Consider the following 16,485-nt stretch of genomic DNA (forward strand, 5'->3'; position numbering starts at 1 on the left):
CAGAGAGGGTGATCTTAATTTGTGTCCGTTGCTAGGAAGGGAATTCTAGTAACTAACTGCAGTGAACTTGGAGAAAGTGAATGGAAAATTATTTAGAATGTAATTCTTAACAGCACATGTCAAAATATGCACATTAATGTCATTTGAAACAAATAGCTCCATGTCAGCTCTAGAAAAGAAAATTTTTTCCATGCTCCAAAACTACTAGTATTTTTGAAGACATGTACTTTTCCCTACTGCAGCTACAAGACCACTTCTTTTCCTATTCAAGTACAAGATTACTAGGAGTCCTTCAGAACAAATTGTTTCAGTTGTTGCCACAGACTCCCTACTGCTTAAATCTATCTCCTAATGCACTTGAAGATTTTATGTTCCTAATACACTCGTATTTATACATCTCTTTCTTACGGTACTATAAAACAGATTCTAACAAAATATTACTTATCCTGGAAGACCTTACTGTACATAGTAATGCATGCCATCACTCCTTTATTATGCAGCTTGATAATGACCATTTCACAAAAGAGTAATGGCAAACAGTTTCTTTGCAAATTAGCAGTGTTTTACTTTAGGCAAGCTCATGATTTAATATCAGATTTTTGCTTTAAAAACCCACAGATTTTCAATTATTCTTAATACAGTTGCTAAATAAATGCTGCCTGTCATCTATAGGGTTCCAAGCATATCTTACACTTAATATTCCCTTTATGGATTTTCTCAAGGAAGACTCTAGGGGTAAGGAGCAGGAAGAAAACTCTTCCTTTTCGGAGGGGTATTCAGATCTGATTGAAATGTATTGGTGGGGCTGTCTGTAAACTTGACATACTACCACCAGTGGTACAAGGCTTTTTTTTTTTTTTTTTATGAGGAGAGACTAAATTTACTTCACACTTATCAAGCACCTTAGTTTCTCCTGACTTAAATTTTATAGGTTTTCTTAAGACAAAGCTGGTTTTGGTTGACAGTTTCCATCACCAGACGGATCGGTTTTCATGATTAGATGTGTGTGGAAGAATAAAAAGAACAGCTAAAATATTCTTGAGTATAATGGCTTCTAAATCAGAACAAGTATCACACAGATACTGCTATACTTGTCTATGCTTTTAAATAGAAGCACTCTGTCTGCTGCCCTTATCAACTCATAGTTCTACAAATCTTGCAATTGGCATCTTCAAGTAAGGCTTACAGAGACACTGACACTTATGATTTAAACCTTTGCAACATGATATCCACTTTACACATACAAACGCTTACAATACTGGTTTCCAGGGTCAAACGTAAGAGCAACTACAAGTGACAATTTACCATTCATCCTTAACTCTTCTACCCATTCCCCTGTCTTCTAATGTATATTCCCAAGGATGCATACATCAGCAAAAAGAAAATTGTTCAGGAGGCCTTCAATGTGCAAACTCAAGTACAGAAACAAAACTAGGGTAAACTAAACACTTCAGAATGCCTGGACCCAGCTAAGACTTAATGTCCAAAAAAATGTTAAAAAACAGCGCGATCCCAATACAGAAGAAACTAGATTTTTAATTTGTAAGTAAGCAGCAATCAAGGTGATATGAGACACCCACGTCATATTTATAACTCAAAATTTCAGTGTTAACTGCAGAGACACTATGCTACCCATGATGTTTTCATCACGTATTCACTGGGTAATGAGGGCTCAGCAATACCAGTTTGCAATGATCATATTAGTTTCCCAGGTTTGGTACATAAAGGTCTCCCCAAGGATGCATGTCTCATTGATTTCTCTCCATATGCTCATAATCCACAACTGCAAAAATCTAGGACCAATTCTATTGATTATTATTCCCAGCAGCAATCATAACTTCACTCACACTGTCAATACTAAAATATATTCCACTTCTATATTGAGTTTTCTCAAACTGTCTAGTGTCTCATTACTATAAAATACAGAATCCAATGAAAGGTAGCTATATCTAAATCAATTAAAACTAATTCAAAGCCGTACAAGAATATGGAAAGTGACAGCTTCATTGAATTTACCGTTCCAGGTTTATGGCTCCAAGTGATCAGCATATTAAGCACAGACCTCTAACCCACAACTACTCCTCAGCTGGAAATACCTTAAGAAAATAAGTTACTGGGACTCAAACCCCAGGACTCAGGGAAATTTTACTTTTACTCAAACAGAAAAAAAAATAATCTTGTAAAACACTGATGTCTCTAAATTTTCGTAAATACAAGGAAACACTAATGATAAGATGACCTCCTCTGGGTTTTAACCATTGTAGTAGATAATTTTATATTCAAGATTGCAAGCACCACCTGCCATCTAATCCCCTACCCTGTATTTGAGGTTGGCAGTAGGACTATCCCCAATCTTACAGAAACTGGGTCACAGAACTTACAGACTCCATTTTAACCCTCTTGCCCGATCAACATCCTCACTTGCAAACAGGGAAGTACACGTACCTGCTCTAAGCCTGGCAATACAGCTACCTAGAACTTTACATGAATACCATTCTAGAGGAATTTTCCTTCCCCTCCCCAACCTTAAAGGCAGGTAAATAACAAAAGGCAGAAGCTATTTGCAAAAGGTTTACAAAGATGTGGTTTACAGAGATATTTTTACTTTTATCAAAGACAGTTTCTTTCTAACATAGGGTAACAAAACCACCATTTGATTTAAACATGGAAATGACATACACAAAACTGTAAGAAAGACGTAACTATTTAGGATATATAGATATATTTGGGGCATAATCTTGTAAATTTCATAGAGTTTCCAAATAACTAATTTGTAATAATTTTCATAATACTGTATTTTTTTCCTAGAAGTAGGTTAACTATCAGAGTCTCCCTTGATTTCCATTTTAGCCATGAACAACACTACGTTTCAGTAACATTCTGAAATGCAACACTCCTATTTTTAGAGCACAAAATCCAAAAACTATTTTAGCTAAAATTTATTACTCAATATTTCTAGATCCATTTTCCCAAAATATGCATAAACTAAGGGGGGAGGGGGGAACCCCACCTCCCTCTACTTCCTGGTGTTAATAATATACTGAAATATCTCACAAAAATGTAAAGAAAAAATTTATTGGACCTTATACTGTTACTGATGTTATCACCAGAAACCTCATTCAATCACCTGCTGTATAACTCCAAGTGTAAACAAGCTGTTTGAACAAATCAAAAGCTGTTAATGTTGTGGAACATACTTGCACTTCTATTACTTCAAAGACTGTGTAGTTATATGCTCCATTAGTATTTTCTGTAAGTATTACTTGAAGGCTTCAAGCCTATTCCTAAATCTTACTTATTTCCGTGCTGGCTCTTGACTCTGTTACCAAGTCCTTCCATCAGGAATTAGATCACTCTGCACACTTTGTTGCTGCAATTGCTACTTTTCTCTAGAAGTGTAACAAACATGCACATGTATTCTTGACCTCTGAAACATCTGTGCACAACCAACCAGCCTTGAGAAATGTTGAAATATTTTTACAGAAATTTTTCCACTGCCTTATGCAAAGAGTAATCAGTATGTTTTGTAACTTTACCTTTTTTTTTTTTTTAAATTGTACTGTTTAAAAGCATTGTGTCAAAATGAAAGGAGGCATTTAGATTGTATGATTCTGCCTACATCAAACTTCTAGATCACATCAGGATTGAGCTTCTACAAGAAAAAAATAACACCATACTTCAGTCTGTATCATGGAGCAATCTCAGAGTGCATGAAACAGATGGGGTTTTTTTTGGATGAAACAACAGCAGAAGAGACACTCTGACTGCTACTGAGTCCACAGGACCACACTAGAGTCATCCTAAAGAAAAAAGCCCCAAAGACTCATTGTCTAAGCACCGGGACCCCAGCACCACTTTTGTACCAGCTTGCCTGACAGCACAGACATAACCAAGTAATGAAGACATGACTTTAGCATATCAGAAAAAAAAAAAGCAAAGAACTGTGCTTTCTCAGGACTTACCCTAAGTTTCAGAGCTTGCTAAATAAAGCCTTGGAAGTGGTGCTCTTTAGCAAATGAAAGAATATATAATTGTCTTCCTATAAATCCAACCAACTGAAATTATATTTGAGTTACCAAGAAAGTTCATTCCAACTTTTACATCGATATTGATGATATTCAGACTAGTTTCAACAGGCCTATAAAAAGTCATATCTTGGTTTTAATTCTGACTGCTTCCCCAACAATCATGGCAATTCAGTTCACTGAACCAACTGCTGTTTATATTAGGCAATGAGGATTGCAAAAGCAGTTTAAGATAAGAAAAACTCCAAGCTGCTTTCTTTTAAGACTTAAAAGAAAAGCCTGTCTGTTTAAAAAACCAAGCATCCACTACACATCAAACAATGCCCCTCCTTCAACAAAATACAAATGATCTCATTACTGTCAATTTTCTAGTAAAGAGAACAGACAATCAGAGTCTGGCTCTATTTAAGTTGCAAGATAAACAAGCCTTGTCTTACAGTATCTGTATTCAGAAACATGTATTCCATTATTTTTCAATCCAGCCCAATTTTTCAATCATCAGACACACTAATCAACAAAAAAGTGGTCCACATCATCAAAACCAATGGGGGAAGTAACTTAGACATGAACCAGCTGGGGGGAAGGGGAGGATGGACCAAGAAAAACAAACATGCAAACAAAGAAACAAACCAAAACCCCAGCATGTATTTTTCTCAGGAAAAGGTCAAAAACTCTCCCAGGTTAGAAATAAGAGAAAAATATCCAGCTTCCTGGAGCCAACACTCTAGTCCATGCATCCATCAGTGGTGGCTAGGTCCCAGGGTGACTGATAAACTTCATCCGGGCTGCTGTCTTTTGGCTCAAGAAGAGGAGGACTTCTTCGGAATCAGAAGCTTCCCAGAGGAATCTATACTGCACACAATCCAACAAGTCAGCACAGTGCAGTTAGCCAGCTCTAGGCTAACTCGTACAAAGACACAGCATTTTCAGGAGGCCCTTTTCACACTCATCCTCAATTGATTTGCAATTGAACTGAACACAATTAATATCTTGTGGGGGACAGTCACTTCCAGGCAAAAATTAATCATTATCCTTTCAGCACTGAGAGTGAGAGAGGATGGGGCAATGGGAGCTAAGGGATTGATAGTGGAGGAATCTGGAAACACACATAGCGTTACCTGTTCGATGTTTGTTAATCACCTTATATTTGAAGAGATTCAGTCAGGGCTAGGAGTGGTTTTAGGTCCACCACTAGTGATCTCACAAGCCCAAATAAGGCATCCAAAGCAATGAGTTTCTTTCACCTTACACTGGGTGCAGACACCCACATGCAAATCTATGAATGTAAGTAAATTTAACTTACAGTAACGGTTTCTGGCTCTTCCCTTTGTTTGTTTTAAACCACAGACATCTTTTTCCCAATTCCATAATGCTATCTTCTAATGGTTAGAGTACAACAATGAGACAGTAAAGAACTATATCATTAGTATTTTGTCAATATCTGACTGCCTAAACGTTGCCTGTAGCAAATTTACTATTAAAAAAGATCCTGAGAGACAGAGAAGAGCACATCTCACAGCAATATGTCCGCCATTTAAAATGTACGTCACAACTGACTCCATGTTTTTTAAAACAAATGCACTGAGATATGCACACTCACCCACAGCCGATATGCCATTGTACTACTGAACTTCAGAACCAATCATTTTCATAATAAACACAAACCACCTTTCCCTCATTTCAAAAAGAAATAAGGAATGTGCTCTACATAAAAACCAATTATAACAGCTTTTGTATTTAACATCATATTTACAACTTGGACAAGCTGAAATATGATAATAATTTTACTTTGCAAGATGTTCTGTCTACTTTATATGAATTAACTAGTCTTTCATTTTCAGCTAACAGCTGCCACTCACCTTCCATTCCTAAAGGGAGGGAGGGACAGATAATATCCCAGAGGGAATTTAATAAATAAACCTCTTGAAACACTCCTGAATTATTTAGACATTTGTAATATAGAAATAACTACTTTCTGATTCCAGCCCCAATTGTAACTTCCTCCTATCACTGCCATGATTTTACCATCTGACCCAGCAGCACAATTTAAGAAGAAAGAGCTTAATGGTTTCTCCAGTGAAGTGGAGAGGTGGACAACAGATCAAGAGGATATTCAACCCTACAGAGCTAAATGGTCCATCAATTTATTTGAAGAATTAGTATCTCCCCAATGTTACACAAACTATGAGCAAAATGGATTAAATCAGGAGACGGAATCCTGGTATGCAGGGAAGTAATGGAAATCCTGAAAGAACTACAGCATGAAGAGAAATGTTGTAAAAGCCTTGACACTTGAAGAATAAAACCATCCCTTGCACAAGTTTTTTGCTACCTTCTGTAAGACAAAATCATGAGTCACAGCTGGCCCAAATCTTCTTAAATTGCTGCTAATAAAGACACCACCATGGTAATTCAGGGAAAAAGCTCACCTCTAACTGTTTCCAAGTACCACTTTTTATTACCTACTATTTACAGAATGGCAGGCAGCCAATAAAATTCTCAGTAGAACTCTACATCCTCACATAGCTTGTGAGTAATCTTGTTTTCTATCTCCGAATAGCACAATGCATTGTCAATTTCTCCCTCGCTTCAACTGGCAATTTATTGTATCAATCTTCTTGAGTGTTTAAAAATTAACATAAAAATCTCTATTCAGATTCCTTTAAATAAAAGGTAAGCACACAGAGCATTGTTTCACAACAATGGAGTTATTCACATACCTATTTTCAACAGCTGCGTTTGGAACAAAAGCAGCTTAGATGCAGAATACATTCAAAAGTTATATACAGCCAGGTGGAACATCAGAGATGTATCTTCCCTCTTTCAGCACTACACAAAAAAAAAGGACAAAATGTCTTTAACACGTTAAACTTAGCCTTCTTTATTATCACATCCCTGCTGATTTATTAAGCATAAGTGGCACCATTGCCACACGATAGCCTTTGATTTACATTGCTTTTAATTCATAGCTAGCAATGAAGTGTATCAGTTCCCTTTTGGCCCAGGTCATAAGGGCTACAGATTTTAGATGGCATGGAATGGAAAACACCACTGCACTGCTGTCTAACCTCCCATGAGAAGGCAAAAGAAAACAATGGGTATCACTGCAACTGAAATATAATGTCCCAATGATTAAGAGAGATTCTGAAGAGCAGATAGCTAAAGGCGAAAAAAGTACATTGGAAGTAAGAAGCTTGTGAGATTGAGGGGCTCGCTGACCTACTACAGGTCTCAAAAAGGACTCAAAGGTAAAGATTCTGCAGAAAGGCTAAACAGTTTCTGAAGCTTCAGGGTATACTGAAGAATTATTTACCCAAGACATACACTTTTGAGGTGAAGAAGAAATACTGTCAGGTTGCGGTATCAATAGAGGACATGCTGGAACAAACTGATCATTAGAGCAACAAGTCAGCGACACCAAATGGTTATGTTCTGACAGGATTTTAATACAGTGGTAAGTTTTAATGACTGCATCTTAGCAGTTTGGACACCTGATACTTGACAGCCAGAGGGCAGAAAACATTGCCAGAAGCACTACAGGTGATTTGGGGAATCACAGGCACAATAACTTTATTTCAGGCTTAGCATTTCATACAAATTATGTCAGAACTAAATATAAACAGGAATGTAGCTTCCCAGCAGCTAAACAACAATGGTACTTGGTTGATTAAAGCACCAGAATGTGCTATAATCTCTGAGATTGACTCATTGTATTAACAAGTAATACTTGTGACCGAGCTGCAAGACGAACACATTGTTACTGCAAATATAAGCTGTAGTTCCTACTGTAACAACACCCAAAGACAAAATACATTGTGCCATAAAAGAAATATTGTTTTCATTTCATTTAATCCTTATATATATGTATGCACACATGTACACAAGCACATACACATATATGTATTACTTTTTATGGCGTGTATGAATGAAAAAGGATATTACATGGAAAGGTTGTGTATCTTTTCAGCAAAATGGTAACCAAGTACTTCTTCCTTTAGATTACATTCCACAATAAAAAAACCCCACTGCTAGATAGTATTTTATGTGAATAGGAATTCTATTGAAAGTTATTTTATGAACTTCTGGACTGAAAAAATATTCAGTGAATGAAATCTAGCTATGTTCAGAGCCTCTTTCCATCACATAATTCCTATCCTAAAGAAAAACACAAACATGAGACCAGCAAAGGTTTCTGCATTCTGCATGCAATCCTATGTATAAGCTATACTAATAATCAATTTAAGTGCATACTACATTTACATCAAACATCTTGAGAATATACAGTTTGCTACTGTATTTGCCAATTCTCCAGCTCTCTTATCAAAGATGATCAGATTCCAATGAATATGCTTCAACAAGACAGTGTGCACCTTACAGTGTGCCAAGGAGCACTGGCGTGTTGGAGACCTGTACATGCAATAAGTTTCAGATGCAAAAACCTGAAGAAAAATCTAGAACAAAAAAGTTGATACCCACCATACTGCACTTACCTGAATAGATTTTGAATTGATTTTAATACCAGTACTTCAGCTTAACATCACTATCACTACAACATACAGATGGTGCTTTAAAGGAGCCACGACTCCATCCTTCAACACTTTTTTCAGGTTATGACTAACACTGGATTACAGTCACCAAGAAACTGGAAGCTCAAATAAACTAAGGAGCCAAGGTGAGAAAAACGAATAATCAAGCCATCCACTTCTACCCTGGACACAGCTTCTGAGCAGCCTGTTTATGTAGTATGAAGCAGATACAAAAATGAGAAGGAATAGGATCAGGCTCAGCCATGTGTCTTATCAGAGAACGAAAAAACCTGATGTAGCCAGAGCATTAATAATGGAATAAAAGGGAAGCTTTTCTATAGGGAGGGCGGGGAGAGCATCTCTGAACAAGCTGTGCCCATTCTGGGATTCAATTGGATGTGATAGTGATAGTTTTCAAAGACTCACAGATGCTAGAAACTTGGACTTCCTTACAAACAGCCTGTTACCAATTAAGTGGCAGAAAGCTTATTTTACACTAATAATCTTTTTTCTGTTTTATGTCAGAAGCTTGGCCTGTGATGAAGCTGGTTTACCTTGAATGTATTTTATGATTACATTACTACATGACATATACAGCAAAGACTAATACATAACTGTGCATGCTCAAAAATATATTTCTGGAAAAATAAAGTTAACCATTGACCAATGTTTAATAGGTAAAGCAGCAAAGTGAAAATTAATGTGCTTTATGTATAAACTCAAAGTCTCTTAAAGACTTTGTCCAGAACCTTGCTTCTGGTAGATACCTGAAAAATTACAATATTGTGGTCTGCCAGTGAAGAATATATTAACAGGACCATTCTCTGTATTAAAACATACTGTCCCATACTGTGCACCAGTGCCCTACATACAGGTAAACTTAGCCTCTTTCGGTATAAGTTAGATTAACCATACATAACTCTTGGCTAGGATATTTTTGCCATTAAATAAAAGCAACATGAACTAATACTATAATATAGTCCAGAAGAATCTATGAAAAGTAAAAGAAGATGCCATCCTAGTGTGCAGTATGTTTTCAAGTGAAAACTTCATTCCAAAAGTTGCATTTCAGAAAAAAAGCAAAATCTTTTCATTCTGCTAGATAGTACTATACTCCTACCTGCAAAAGGAACTGTAAATATTACAGTGAAGCTACATTCATTGTGCTGAGCTTGTATAAATAGGCTTGTAAATCAACAATGCTTTGAATATTGAATATTTTTCCTGCCTAACCACTACAACTAACTTTAGAGAAGCTATTCTGATATACTCACTATATAGCTTTCACTGTAGACAATGGCTTTATTTTCCCCACCTGTTAGTCATTTTCTGTTATTCAGCCAGATTCAGACACAATTCAGCACTGGGAGAAAACTGTGTCTACAGTATTACACCCCTGCAAACAGCCAAGCTGAAGCAGGAAGACAGCAGAGGCAAGTGCAATGATGACAAAGTGTTTCTGTAACTGAAGGCATGGACATAAAAAATTCAGGCCCTTACCTTACACAATCCACCTCAGATAGAGATTGCTTGTTAGGCATTGAAATACTTACTATATTGAAATATCCTGGTGTAATGAACTTAGTAACCTGTGAAAGTGAGAACAGTCATCTCTTGTGCTTTAGGTTTGCTTCCACTTGGTTTGGTTCTATTTTACAAATTAATAACAAACTTCTGAACAAACCTGATTTTCCTGCCAAATTCACACCATTTTTCTTGCTTTTTCTTCTGGCTTGATGTACTATACCCTGACTGTGTTTCTACAAAGCTCACTGTTATTATAGGTGGTTATTACCCAAAACTAAAACAACCATTTTCTTCTCAGAATCAATATAAAGTTTCAGGCTGGCTTTGGAATACTTCCTTTTATCTTATTATAGGTTTTTGTCTCCAGGTGAGCTTATTGCAGCTTTTTCTACTCAAAAGAAACTTGGTGGCATATTGCTGTTTGAAACCAACATCAAATTTCAAAGTAACAGGTAACAACTTCAGGAGCTGAGAGAAACAATCTTTAGGTCAACTGCATGAACCCCCAAAATGATACAGAGCCTAAGAGAATACTGCAGAACATTTTAACACAAAGACGGCAAACTGCATGTACAAACATGGATAGAGGAACAAGGAAAAACTACACAAATCATTTTTCCATAGGAGTTCTGACAGGATAACTGTGCCATCTATCTGCACTTCTGTACAGGGAAGAGAAGTTACAGGTCTTACTCTAACTGGTGAGCTATTATTTCATGTGCAGATTTATCACTTTTGCCATTTCTATGTTACTAACACATCCATATTTCTAAACAAGAATACTTGTGAATTTCTGAGTTTTGTGAGAATATATCATACATAAATACTATCCAGAGAAGTCTTACCTACTACCAAGGATTGGCTCCCCAGAGGCTCCCAAAGCAGAATAGTCCATGCCATAGAAATTCAGGCCTAGAAGTATTTTATTCCTCCATTTTGAATCAGGATCCAGTACTTGAACACAGGCTCGTACCCAGGGAAGAGGAGAATTCGGACCAGGTCTATCAAGTTAGCAAAAATCAAACAGGTGGTCAGAAAAAGTATACATTCATTCTTAGTCTTCTCTTTTTGACTAGTGCAATTGTAAAGAGCAAACTATGGCACACAAAAATCAGTGAAGGTTAACCTACAATCCTATGAAGGTTAAATGCACATTCTTCAGTGGCTTGAAGTACTGATGCCTTTGTCCCACTCTTGACTTTGTGATTCATTTCTAAGGTGAAGGAACACAAAACTTCTTACGGTGGGTAAGAAAAGGTTTCCACCTAGCACATTTTCTCTGTCACTGGGCCTGGCACGTTGCCCACACAATAATTCAAAACTCTGTATGGCTTCAGTAGTTTTCTAACACCATCCTCAATTTTTTTTACTGTAAACTGGCACAACATACTGGGACAAAATCCACCATTTACTTACAGAAAGAACTATAAAATCAGTGACTGGTAAGCAAGACAGTTTTCAATGATTGTTTAACACTTATTTATGGATAAAATCCCAAATAGGCAATTACCTAACAAAAAGCTACATTAAGAAAAAGAGTAGAGCCTTAACACACAGAGTAATTGAATTATCATACATATAGCATCAGGATATCAGGCTCATTCCATTGCTTTCTCATCAGAGAGGAGAGCAGGCTTAATTGCAAACTCTCACTAACGTGATAAAAGGCACTCACTAACATGATAAAAGGAAATGCATATTCTAGTCTTACAAATATCAACATCATCTACTCCCTACTAATTATCTGCCTCAAAGCCTTTGGGATATCTGTGCCATTAAAACTCAGTGTGGTAATACAGTATAGGAATGTTGCTTGAAATTATGTGCATATTTAAAGGCAAAAATATTGTGAGAAAACATATGTATTATCCTGTATTTCATATACTCAGACCAACCAAAGCAAATTCAAGCAAAAAATATTTGAATTCTTTTTATCAAATCCCTTCTCAGACTAAAAAGCATTACATCTCAGAAACTACATTTATTTCAAATACAATGGGTGTGAACCGAAGAATGCTTCCCTCCTCCTTTCAAGTAAAAAAGATTAGCAGCTCTAAGTCAGGTCTAAGTAACTTAAAGCACCAGTGGAAGCATAAAGATGTGACTGCACCATCACAGAACCTGTGATTTTAACATGGCATAAAGCATGGTGCAGCTTCGCCACACAGGAAAGATGCAGCCTACAGCTCAGCATTTCAAAATGCATTCAGGGTTCCAAACGGTTTTTATAGCCTGTACAAAAGCCCTTAGCACTTCATCCTCATAGATATCAGATTTACCTGGAGGAAAGCTAAACTGGCTATGCCTATGCCGCATATTCCAGCAGGAGAGTAAAAAAAACCTGTTCTAACTTCACTGCACATTACTGCCTATGTTTGTTCTCCCCTAGGTCGCTAGGCTTGAAGATGTAGACACAGGCTTGGTGAGAGATAGGAAGGAGGTATATAAATTCTTTTCAGAGGAGACAAAAGTTCCTTTCTGTTAAACCTGTCTAGACATTATCAAAATGCTAATATACTACAGATGACAAAGGTTTTAGTGATGTAATAAACATAAAAATGATGCCATTTCTAAATCTGCCAGTTTACCACAAATACTAAGTCTGGACAGCCAGCTTGAAGCAAGATATACAGAATCTCCTAGGAATTCCAAAAGCATATCCTTACCTTCAATTTGGAGGCAAAATGAACCAAACTTTTGGAGAATAGTAACATAAACAGTCTCTGTAGAGTTTAAGGACCTTTCAACTACATTGCTGTTCCACTTTCACACAGTTAAAAACATTAATTAAGTTCCTGAAAATTAATATTCATGTACAAGAGTGGGGTTTTGTTTTATTTTTCAGTCAGATCAGCTCCCTGATCTGGTTTGATGAACTGATGCTTAAGCAGCTGTACCAGTACAAGGGAGTAGAAGGGAGGGACTAATAGAAAAATGGAAAAAAATATTCAAGCATGTCCACATTATCAGTGCTGCCTCAGGATGAAGGAAATGAGTTGTCAGTTGTGCTTTAAAGCTAATTTTTTCCACAATGACATATACTAGGTTATTTGTGTACCTATCCTGCAGAGCTGTGCTAAATAACCAAAAACAAAAGAACCTGGCCTGGAAAAGAATAAGTGTCATGGAACTAGTAAAAGGATAATTCTTTCTCTTCACAATATCTGGGTGCCAAATACACACTTCTGTTAAACAATGTCCTCAGTTATTGGCTTGTTCAAAAATCACCTATCCTAATTACTAATCCAAAACTTTAGTATCTAATACAGTTAAAACACACTATGCACTTAACTAAAAAAATGAACACATACTGTGGATTTAATAGTGACTTAACTGGGAATTGGTTCCTTCAGCAATCTTCTTCTAATGTTAGATGGAGTCTTACCGTTGTGGTGTTGAATAGTCATATGTCATGAGACTGAAGCTGTCTATTGCTGAGGCCAACTGATCAAATTCTTTCTTTGTGAACATTCCTGGCTGGTTAGTCCTTTTAAAACAAAGCAAAACAAAAACAAGAGGAAGAGATAAATTGCTACAATAACCTGCCTTTTATTCTTTCCTTCGGGTTTCATACCATTTGATCAGGTAAGAAAAATCTTTCATTCTGAGGTGGCAAAAAGAGACATTTCAGTGCCATTCTTATAATAAATGTCTAAGAAAAAAACCTGTTCAATGCTACTTATGTTGCCAGTGGGAAGAATCAGACTTCACAGCATACTTACCAAATAAGCATTTCCAGCATGGTTACAATAGTGATTACAAGGGCTGTGGACTAATCAAATTGCCTCAGGTAGCAATCAACTGAACTCCAAAGGCTTTTACAAAACCTTTATTTACTTGGCCTGTCAAACTGGTTTTGATACTTATAAAACTAAGTTATCTCAGCCATACTTAAATAAATGGATGGGTGCAGCTGTTGATAAAAAAAACATAAACCAAAGGTAATTTTTTTATTAATCTCAAAAAGAATGATAATTTCAGCTTGTACTGTACTTAAGAAATTTTCTCTCACTGGTGAAAAACACTTTAGTTTCTTTTCATTCCTTTCCAAAGAAGTCCTAAAAAGCAGAAGGCAAATACAACTGCCTGCTTTTAGCAAAAGACTATACAAACCTCTTTTCTTTCGACAAACATACACCCATTTCTTTCTTCTTTGGTACAGTGAAAAATCCATTCTATGACTTTCTCTAGATAAAAGTCTAGTTATGCCTTCTGCATATCGTTGTATGAAATACGGAACACAATTCTTACCTCTCCCTTTTTTTTGCTTATTAACTGGGTTAATATCCGCCTTAGCTTTTTGGGTGAGGGGGTATATTTTTGACAGTTTTGGACTCAGAGACTACTGACTTCCTTCAACCATTCAACTCAGAAACAATGCACACAAGTTGCCTGAAAACATTGAATCTATTTCGAAGAGAATTCGTAACTTCAAACTAGCAGCACACATAGCAGAGCAGGGAACATAAGGCAGCCTTAAACACATTGCAAAGATGGGACTGAACTAAAAAGGAGAAGCTGCTGCCAGGAGAACCATGTCCTCAGCCACTGGGCTCTGAAGCATGTTAAGATGAGACAGGCAGGAAGAGAAGTAGCATATTGTTCTAAACAGCCTGGGAGAGCAGGGTGCATAGGGGAACATTATAAAATAAAAGAAAAAGAAAAAAAAGGTGGTTTAACAGCTACAAACTCTGTGGTGCGACTCTGCCACTCAAGAGGCATGTACAAGGATTGTACATGATTCCTCCAGAGAGTAGAGGAGAGAGACTGAAGAATCCAGACCTTTTCTATAATATCAGAAACTGCTACTTGATCTAGAAATTAGTAGACAGCCCCTGTCTAAACAAGGTAAACATTAAAACCACTCATGTTCATCTTAAATGTAAAAAACAAAAAGATGCTCAGTGACAGATGCAAGTAATAAACTGAAAAATCACTTATTTTGACCCTTATCACTTTTGGATCAGTCTACAACTTCTCCATCCAACAATATGTGCCGAGTGGATCATCAGAGCATAACAGTGTTCATTTATCAGTTTACAAGGACACTGTCTGTTCCACCACATTAGGAAAGAGGTTAACGGAATACAGGTTACTAAGTGGGGCAGATTAAATCATTTAACATGCCTGTCATATTATAAGAGAGCAAAGCACGAATGGTATTTGCAAGTCAGGTCAATGAACCTGACCAAACATACACTGGGTTATGTGGCTGTAATCTGTATGAAACATAGCAGTGTTCTGGAATTCTCAAGTTTTCAGAACCAGTGATACAGTTTTCATACTAAGGAGAAATCCCATCCCTTTCCTTCTAGGGTTTTAACAAATTAAAACAAATCTTCACTTCTGGAACCTATTGGTGGACCTCAGTTTTTTGGATAGTTGTCTGCTTGTTATTTATTGCAATTGCAAACTACAGTTGTTCTACAAGAATAAAGAAAATGAAACACGTCTTTGAAACAATGTCACGGCAACCTGGATGTCTGTAGGCAAAGCAATTCCCCAACACAAACTCCAGCAAAACACATTTTCAGTAAATTGATTGTGATTACTCATGAAGGCAAAAGCATAAAAAGTAATTATAATGTGTATTAGATATTAGGGCAAGTTAGATTGCTTTATAGATTATGCTGGGTAGTACTTTAATGAAATTTGAATATGTAACTTGCCCTCTACATCCATTTTCCATATACACTGTCAAGGAATATTAAAAAAAAAAAAAAAAAAAAAAAAAAAAAAAAAAAAAGAAAGGTTAAAATGGAGATTGTCATAATTTTCTCCAAAGCAAGCTTGTAACTGAACTACTTCCGCTACAAAGGAATGCCATCTGAGGAGCAAGGTCATAAATTTCAAACTTGGAACAAACCCAGCAGCAATAAATACACTTTGTCCGTCACCACCACTCTTCACGGGAAGCAAGCACCACTCACCAGCTCAATCAGCACCACCAGTCAATTCTGCTCTAGTCACACACTTCGGAAAACTGTCCACTGGAGCAAAACCAAAACTATTTGACTCATGCCTTCAGAATTGTTCTGAGTCAAGAAAACTGGCCCTCAAGGATAAAAACTAAATCTTTTTCAACAGCTATTATGCTTCTCATTTGAGGTTTTCCAATCATTCTGATATTTAATCGTAAACTTAACTCAAGGGCAGGTATGTTCCACTGACTACATCATTGAGAAAACCAGCACAGAGAAAGTCAAGACTTGGCACAAAATATGCAAAGTCCATGAGAACAGAAGTTTCCAAGTCTAAGCCAAAAGCCTGTCATTCTTCTAAGCCTTGAATACCGTTTCCAAAATATTCAGTGAAGTGGCAGAAACTTCATCATCATTTATCAGCACTGTACAATATACATACTAAAGACAGCTTGCTATTAAACTGTCAGATGACTAAAACCTTGA

At 36.7% G+C, this 16,485-nt stretch overlaps 1 protein-coding gene across 11 annotated transcripts in view; it reads right to left on the reverse strand.

Annotated features, from left to right (window-relative positions):
* CHID1 (chitinase domain containing 1) overlaps positions 1–16,485 on the reverse strand; it is a 139,430-nt gene that overhangs the window by 74,393 nt on the left and 48,552 nt on the right. For 8 of the 11 annotated variants that reach the window (XR_005934074.1, XM_041129000.1, XM_030038288.2 and 5 more), the window contains 2 exons: positions 13,464–13,565; positions 10,924–11,079 (listed from right to left, as the gene is read on the reverse strand). Coding sequence is in view for 9 of the 11 variants with exons in the window: in XM_041129000.1 (XP_040984934.1) it covers positions 10,924–11,079; positions 13,464–13,565 (258 nt within the window). In the remaining 2 variants the exon portion in view is untranslated. Of the gene's footprint in view, positions 1–6,745; positions 6,855–10,088; positions 10,141–10,923; positions 11,080–13,463; positions 13,566–16,485 lie in introns of those variants that run through there. The other 3 variants (XR_003926839.2, XM_030038290.2, XM_041129001.1) reach the window with 3 other exon arrangements.

Source organism: Aquila chrysaetos, chromosome 16, assembly GCF_900496995.4.
Source record: "Aquila chrysaetos chrysaetos chromosome 16, bAquChr1.4, whole genome shotgun sequence".
In the NCBI taxonomy this organism is placed as follows: domain Eukaryota; kingdom Metazoa; phylum Chordata; class Aves; order Accipitriformes; family Accipitridae; genus Aquila; species Aquila chrysaetos.